Genomic DNA, 8723 nt, shown 5'->3' on the forward strand with positions numbered 1-8723 from the left:
TAAGTGATGCCGATTTATAATACCCAAGAAGAAGAAGCAAATTGTGAAAGGGAGACAAGGAATGACCTGCTTAACATAGATAACAGTTGGTGCCATCAGAGCTTCACCCAAAGTGATAGATTCACCAGGAAGTTGGTCCTTCAAAGAAAGGCCACTATGAGCAAGAACCCTGTAAATACATAAAAAAAAAATTAAGGATTTTAAATTTTAACAGAAATAATTACCGAACTTCATAGTGGAGTAATAGAAGCAAAATAAACCTTCTTAAGATAAAATAATGAAGTGGAGATAATCAAAAGGCAAGGATTTTCTTAACACCAGCAGACCTTCTAACAAGAGAGAACCCATTAGAATGGACTCCACTAGATGGAAGCCCAATGAGAACATCTCCCTCCAAGATGTTTTTCCCATCAATCACTGAATCCTTCTTTACAATTCCGACAGCAAAACCGCTGAGATCATATTCTCCATCAGCATAGAAATCTGGCATTTCAGCTGTCTATAAGGCAAGGATAAGTTATCTTAGAGGAATGAAGATCGCACAACTCAATCTATTTTTTTAAGGAGTTAAAGGTAGAAGCAAAGCATCAACCGAAGTATGGTCAAATCCAAATCCATTACACATGAACAAGGGAGAAGGTTGAAAACAAAACAAAAACATTTAACCAACTGGGCATTGAGGTGGGGGGATTTCCACTGGTTCCCAAAACAAAATTTGAAACATGCACATTCTACAGTTCTCCATTCCTACACTCCCCCCCCCCCCCCCCCAACCCCCAAAAAAAAAAAAACCTTGGGTATGGATTACTTTGATTGGTTCCCAAAACAAAAATTGAACCAGGCAGAGTTTATAAGTTTTATACACTTCTCAGAAAAAAATCTAAAACTTCCTACCATGTTCTTAATTCCTTCCTGAACACACAAAAGACTACAATAGATTAGAGAATTTCAACCATTTGATAAAGTCGTGTTTCTGACATGTAAAAACCTATAGTGCAAAGCACCATATACAAGTCCTTCCACTTGCATATGTGCCTATAAATTATATCATTAACATGTTGCATGATATATTATTGTATACAACATAGGATTTACTTGTTTCCTCCTCTTTCATTATGTTCAACAACTGAAAAGTAAGGATAAGTTCTGGCAAAGTGACAAGAATACCTCTCCCCCTAGAAGTGTACAGTTGGACTGTTGACATCCATCAACAATGCCTTTAATAACCTAAATAAGAAGAGGAAAATCAAAGACCTATCTTTAGTCGGACTTGAATAAGCACAGATATAAGGTACTCACTATAAGAAATACAAGAAGTAAGAAAATAATTACCTTTTCAGCAAGGTCAACATCAAGGTGGCTTGTGGCAAAGTAATCAAGGAAGAATAACGGCTTTGCCCCAGAAGTAACAATGTCATTGACACTCATAGCCACCTGGATAGTGAAGAGGATACATATTTATAAAACCAGTCCCTAATGTCATAATGCCTAATTAAAGAGTCCCTTCAGCTTATACCAGATCAATTCCAATAGTTTCATGAATTCCAGTCTCAAATGCAAGTTTAAGTTTGGTTCCCACACCATCTGTGCCAGCAACAAGATACGAATCCCCTGTTCATAAAAAAACATGGTGAAAAAATTGAAACTAGCAAGCTGAGAGAAGCATAAGTCTCACCAACAACTGGAATCTTTTGATATGAGTAGAACTTTCTTTAGAATATGAATTGAAAGTAGCTTTTATAACATGCATAAAGGGCAGTCAGAACCATCACTAAATTGATTTACTGAACTGTATGACCTAAAAAAAAAAAAGGCGTACCCAGTGCAAGAGGCTAGCCACCACTGCGGGGCATGGGGAGGGGCATAATGTACTGTACATAGCCTTACCCCGCTTTGCGAAGAGGCTGATTCCCGAACTGTATAACCTTTACATAATGATATTATTGATTTAAATTTTTTGGTCAATACAAGCAAATAAATGTGGTCCATATCTGTTAGAGTTTGGAGCTAACTCAAGCAATCCCATATACTCTCAGAAACATAAGAACCTTATGCAACCTTTTTTTTTTTTTTTTGTGGCCAACGACAGGCATCCAAGCCTTCGGTTTGACTAGTCCAGTGGCCATACTGAACCCACAACCACATGGACTAGGTCATACCGGGGTTTAATGAGAACCATTCAAATTTCACCGAAAGCAGTGAAGAGAACTAAACACCCCCATGTGAGTGGCCCCAATGAGGTAAGAGGAGTCAAACTCAGAACCACAAGCATCCTGAGGCGAAGGTCCCTTGCAACCTCACTTCCTCCTGAAGGAAAACTTATTTCATTCTCCCAAATAAATACAGCATTTTATTTTGAACAAGTTGCATATCCCTTTCATAAGAATATAAGCAATCTCAATGAAGACATCGAATTTTCCATCTTTAACATGAAGCTCCCAAAAAAAAAAAAAAAACAAACAAACAAACAAACACTACACCACCAAAAAGGGGGAGTCTAGTACTCTACTAATAAAAAGAATTTGCAGCTCAAATCACTTAAGGTTCCAAAACCATTTACAAAACAGAATTAATAACAACTGAAGATGAATTGTATATGGAAATAAAAAGATCGGTGGTCCAACAGCTACAATTGAAAGAGACTCTGAGTATAACTAATTTAAGTGCTACTCCTAATACTATTAGAATATAAAATAAGTAATAAGTAAATAACACAAATATATGAATATGAATACCTAATTGACTAAGGCACCGTTTGATAACTTTTCTGCTGTCTCTGTGTCTAGAAACAGCAGAAACGACTTTTCACGTTCCCAGAAACAAAAACAGATTTTTTAATGTTTGATAAACTTGTTTCTCGAAACGTCTTTTGCAGACATAATGCCACTAAAAAACCCACTAGTATAATCGGATGCCCAAAAGGGAGAGAGGGTTCGGTTGCCTCTTTTTAGGTTTAAATAGTTGAGAGATTTATTGGGCACAACAACTTTTTTTTCTCTCAAATTCGTTTCTAGAAACGACAAAACAAGTCGCCAAAGTCATTTCTAAAATTGTAAATAGGCATAAATTTTGATTTATGTTTCTAGAAACGGATGAAACGGAACAACTTTATCAAACACTTTTTAGGTTGTTTCTCCGTTTCTGAGAACAAGAAAAAGAAACGAAAAAAACGAAACATTGTCAAACGGTGCCTAAGGGTGTGTTTGGTTCGGTAAATCAAATGGGGCATGTATCAGATATGGATGTCAATCTTTTGAGAGACATTCTTCTGAACTACCTATCTAGCTGAAAAATCGTTTGGTTGCCTTAAGTCTGATACATGTTTCTTGTTGAAAAATTGTTTGGTTATCCTAAATATGTGTAATTCTCTCTCTCCTGAGACTAGTCTAAGCAGAAAATAAACCTTGCTTTTCTCCAATCCTTACTTCCAAAGAGTCATGACCATAGATTGGTCTATATTCAAAAAATAATACTCGTTTTACTTGGTCAAACTTCTCCCTCTTTTCAAATCCTCCCTCCACTCGTTTAATTCTAATACCAACCTTCCTTCCGTCTTTCCCTTAAATCCAAATCCTCACCTTCTCTCCTTCTTCAAGGCTTTACCTTCTCTTACTCGTTTCCCAATTCCACCAATTGTAATTCCCGTCTCTGATTTGCTTCACCCTTCAAAGCAATTGAAGTAACTTTAGCAAAACCCATTTCTGATTTTTTACAGTTAATTGCCAATTGAGTGGGAAAAATACTAATTCTCGAAGCAATCTTGAGCAGTCATTCTGACGTTTGTACCTTCTGATTCTCCATCTTCGTCTTCTTCTTCTTCTAATTCTTTGTCCTTCTCCGAAAAAATGTTGGATTTTTACTCATAAACATCAATTAAACCTCGTTCTGAGAGTCAAATCAAAATTTGCAGAGTTGCCGACGAGCTGTAGCAAACGTCGTCGGTGGCAGGGCAGGCGAACCAGAGACAGAATCTAGGGTTTAGTGGAGGCAAATCCAAGCACTTCAATCGCCTCTGCTACATATCCATGAACAGAACATGAGACCTGAGATTAAAAACCTAAACTTACAACTCCATGAAAATGAAACAGAGAGCGGTAGACAGAGAAAGCGAGAAAGTGAGAGAGAGAGAGAGAAAGAGAGAAAGAGAGTGCGACTACGAGCTTACCAGTAGAGAGGTGGGGCTGCAGAATCGCCGGGGCTAGACTCTCAGTGATGAGAGGGTATCGAACCAGAGAAGCTTAGCTTGATAGTATCGTAGGTTTAGTGGCCTCCATAGAGGATGTCTTCCATTTTCCCCTTTTATATTAGAGTGTAAAAATGGTTGTTCAAATCTGAATGTTGGTGTTAAGGTAAACTCAGATTTGACAGACATCCTTTGTAATATGCTCATTCATTGGAAGCAGGTGCTTCTCTTATGAGGGTCATCCTAGTGGAACCAAACAACCCAAAAAATTAAGAATTGTCATTCTAAAGAATGTCGTCCAATTGATTTACCAAACCAAACACGCCCTAAAACTTCTTGGAAAACAGCCTCTTCTGCGAAACAGAAGGTAAGGCTACGTACATTTGCCCCTTCCAGGCCTAAGGCTGCATACATTTGCCCCTCCCAGGCCATGCAATAGCGGGAGCCTCATGCACTGGGTTGCTCTTTTTTAATAGACTATAGTTTGTAGTGCAATCAATCTAAGATCAGCATTCTCCATCAACAAGTACTACCACTTGACACATACTGTAAATCTATGCACAATCTTTATTTTGCTTCTGTTTTATAGCTTTCTTATTCAAGGAACTAATCCATGTTGACTCTTTCTATATCCAATCACAACTGTACTACAATATGGTCTTTGCGTTTGATCTAACAAACCACCAACAGACTAACCTTCATGTTTTTCTTGAATAACCCTCACAAATCTTGCACAATTATATATTTAAAAGCTTCTTCTATATTGACCTGAATAGTGGTGTCAAATTCCAGCTGGAATTTCTGAAACCGTTTAATTCAGCCCAAACCAAACCAAATCATATCAGTTCAGTTTCAGTTTGGGTTCCAGCCGTACCAGAACAAACCCAACAAAAAACTGATAAAATCTATAAGAACCAGATCAGAGCGTCCCAGTGCAGGAGGCTACCACTACTCCAGGGTCTGGAGGAGCAAATGTACACAGCCTTACCCCCACTTCACAGAGTTTGTTTCAATGTTTCAAACCCACAACCTCATGGTTGCAATAGCCCCCAACTTAACCGTTGCGCCAAGGCTTTCCCACTAAAAAACAGGTATTTTCAATTAGCTTTTTAAATATACATGGAAATCTGAACCAAATTGAGCCAAAACCAATAAAAACGCTAATGACCCGACAAAGAAAATGATACAAAAACCAGAACTGGACGAGACCGAAACTAAAACCTACCTTACCGGTTCGGTTTGGCCCAGTACTGGATCAAAACTGACCAATTGACACCCTTAGACCTGACTGCACTAATAAAAGTTTTCAGAATAAATAGATTCTAAAAGGTGATGTGGATCTAAGATGTCTACTCCATAACAAAATAAAGATGTATCTCACCCCCACCCCCCAAAAAAAAAATACAAGGAAGAGAACAAAATAAGAAATGTTATATGAAGGAAACTACTCTCACTCAATCATATTTTTTTATTTTAGTGGCTCATCCATAGAGTACTTGTCTGCCTATAAATGGTGAATTTTTGGACACCAACATGTATCTTTGGGACATTGTATCCCATACTAAGGCCTACTTTTTTGTTCGCTTTTGGTGTTTCCCCCACTAAACAAAAATTCTTTCCTTGTAAATAAACAAAACAAAACTAGAAACAATAAGAACAACCTTAGATAGAAACAAAAATAACAATAAAAAGGCTTAATAGAAATAATACCAAGTGGGAAAAGGCCACCAAAGCCTCCAATACCCGAAGTCATCTTAGCGATTCTTCGAACTAGCTCGGACCCGGCATCTATGTCAACACCTGCATCCTTATATGTCAGAGCCCCCACACCACTATTCTTAGAATTTGATGTTAAGGATCTCCTCTTCATAGCGTTTCTCATTCCTACTTCTTCAGCAGCCATGGGCCGCAGCCAAAGTTGCTTAGAAAGAGGACTGATACTGGGTCTGCAGATAGAGGGCTTTGAGAAGTAGGATTTCTGATCAGAAGCTCTATTTAAAACTGCAACAAAATGTACAAGCTCTGCATTCAATCCACAGCTCATCCTCATGGCAACGAGCGAAAAGGACACAAGACAGCTACGCCGAGTTGCCTGGAAAAGGAAAAAAGGTGTAATCAATAAAGCCTTTTTCCAATGAAGTGCACTGCATGGAACATTGGACCTTTGAGTTTGTTCGAAGAAAATTGAAAATTTGATAGTACGTTCTAGATAAAATGGAAAGTCAACAATGTAGATTCATGATAAGAAGGGCAACCTATGAATTTATGATCTAATTATATTAAGATATCAATCATGATGTCCCATCACTCTTCATGATGCACTATCACTGCTTTGATTATTATAGAAAATACAGATAAACCACAAAAAAATTGACTACTTAAGTACACAATTACTACTACATCATAGATACAGCATAAAGACACATGGGAGTGCTTCTTGGATTGATCACCCAAGGAAGTCTCACTGCATAGCCCTAATATCCACCACACTATAAATTGGAAAAGGCCAATTTTGTCGAAGGTAGTGCCTAGGGTCACCTATTCACATGTTAATATTCAGCTGAAGAATAGTTTTCCAAAGGGCAGAATGACCTCTGGAAACTCATTAAAAAGTCAAGTTCAAAAGAAAAAAAAAATCTTCAAAAACTGAAAACAAATGGATCAATGAAAATATAAGGAAAACAACTACATTGGGAGTAAATGATTGAGTTTGACTTTAAAATTAACATTTGGCTAATTCATACCATGTTCTATCCATCCTACAGTTGGAATTGTCTAATCACTCTACCGCATGACACACTAGGTGGCCTATAACCTAACTATGATGTACACTCAAATTGTCACCCAGTAGAGCATCCACCTTCAACACAACTGCTGCATGTTCATTAATATGCATATGAATCCATAATGTATCCATCTCATTAATCAGATCAGGTACTTCAGACAACTTTTTAGAAGATAAAAACATAAGAACACCATGCATCACCATGTAATACTTACAAGGTAGGTACAAATCACTGATAGATGGAAAAGCGGGGTAAGTAGGATACTTGAATTTTAAGTTCAGACCTAGAAAATAACACAAAATGATGTATAAGAATATCAAGTTGTCAATACTAAAACTGCAAAAATGATGGGAGAATCATAACCCACCAAATCTAAATTTTTTAGTTTGCACCTAAACATCAAATACTAACTAGATAAGGATTTTGCAGTAATAGATATCATAAATTACAGAGGGCGGACCTTGCCACAACAGTAAGGTTGCTCCATTGCGACCTAGTGGTTGCGGGTTCAAGTCAGGAAACCCACCTCTCGGAGTAGGGGTAAGGCTGCGTACATTCCGCCCCTCCCAGACCCACAGTGGCGGGAGCCTTGTGCACTAGGTACACCCTTTTCTATGAATCGTAAATTATATAAAGTCAATGGTTCAAGTCCAGCATATCCACAAAGGGGGAGATTAGACTACTTGGAAGTTGGAAACAAAAGCCACGGATAAGCTAGACTATGGAATTAATCATTAATAAAAATTATTAAAGTTATGTACAAAGAATACTAAGAAGGTGATTCAGAAATCGAGGTTTTGATGGCTAACTTTCTTTGGGGTGAAAATAGAATTAAAAAAAAAAAATGTCACGGGATTAGTTGGTCATCAGTTTGTTTTCCTAAGGAGGAAGGTGGCTTAGGAATTAGAAGTCTGATGGACATCGATAAATCATTCAAAATGCGAACGTGTTGGACTGTGAAAAAGTAATAAAATAAACTCTGCTTGTAGACTGGCTTGTAGGTTTCTGGAAATGAAAGTGAAATGGCTCTATTGTAGAAAACAAGCATATATGCTGCTCTTATAAAACCAAAGCCTACGTTGATAATATAAATCAAATTACATACATTTAATGATTCAAAAAAAACCTCAAGCTTCACTGTATACAACAGTAATCCACAATAAGGAAGCATCCAATAACAGTAGCATAATATAAAAGGAGGACTTTAGAACATGCTCACATTATCTACATAGGAAATTATTCTTAGGTCAACTCAGAAGGTTCCATAATTTGGTTATCCAATCCAAGAAAAAAGTTGGATAGAAGGCACGAGTCTAGACTTTCAAGGCAATGCAACAGACACGGGCAAGAAAAAAATAAACACCTGAGTAGTAACATAGTATCATGATGGGCTTAGAAGCACACAACAATAGCAGATTAACTGTAGCTATCATGATTAGGCAACTAAAGTTCTAGAACAAAATAAAATTGCAGTGAAGAACACCCAAAATGAGTCACAAGCATCTAATCTTATACAGTAACCTAGTCAAACGGATGATCTGCAACACCCGATAAGGAAGCATAGGCTCCACAGCTAACAGAGCATGATCATGAAGGGGGGGACAAAACAGGGGACCAAAGCAAGAGAAACTAGATTAAAAAAAGAATCCCAATTCAACAATTGAAACTAACAATGATCACGAAGAAGACAATTAGGGACCAAAAAGAAGTTAGATACGTCAGAAACCTAGAAATTGACACAATCAAGCATACTA

At 37.5% G+C, this 8723-nt stretch overlaps 1 protein-coding gene across 1 annotated transcript in view; it reads right to left on the reverse strand.

Annotated features, from left to right (window-relative positions):
- Positions 1-7252, reverse strand: part of LOC122067072 (phosphoribosylformylglycinamidine cyclo-ligase, chloroplastic-like) — a 10711-nt gene extending 3459 nt beyond the window's left edge. The window contains exons 1-7 of the mRNA XM_042630924.1: positions 7184-7252; positions 5894-6275; positions 1517-1611; positions 1333-1434; positions 1168-1227; positions 327-499; positions 11-169 (exon numbers count right to left, since the gene is read on the reverse strand). Coding sequence (XP_042486858.1) covers positions 11-169; positions 327-499; positions 1168-1227; positions 1333-1434; positions 1517-1611; positions 5894-6233 — 929 coding nt within the window. The 5' untranslated portion in view covers positions 6234-6275; positions 7184-7252. The remainder of the gene's footprint in view (positions 1-10; positions 170-326; positions 500-1167; positions 1228-1332; positions 1435-1516; positions 1612-5893; positions 6276-7183) is intronic.
- Between the last annotated feature and the right edge of the window lie 1471 nt (positions 7253-8723).

This window comes from Macadamia integrifolia, unplaced genomic scaffold, assembly GCF_013358625.1.
Source record: "Macadamia integrifolia cultivar HAES 741 unplaced genomic scaffold, SCU_Mint_v3 scaffold2694, whole genome shotgun sequence".
Taxonomy (NCBI): domain Eukaryota; kingdom Viridiplantae; phylum Streptophyta; class Magnoliopsida; order Proteales; family Proteaceae; genus Macadamia; species Macadamia integrifolia.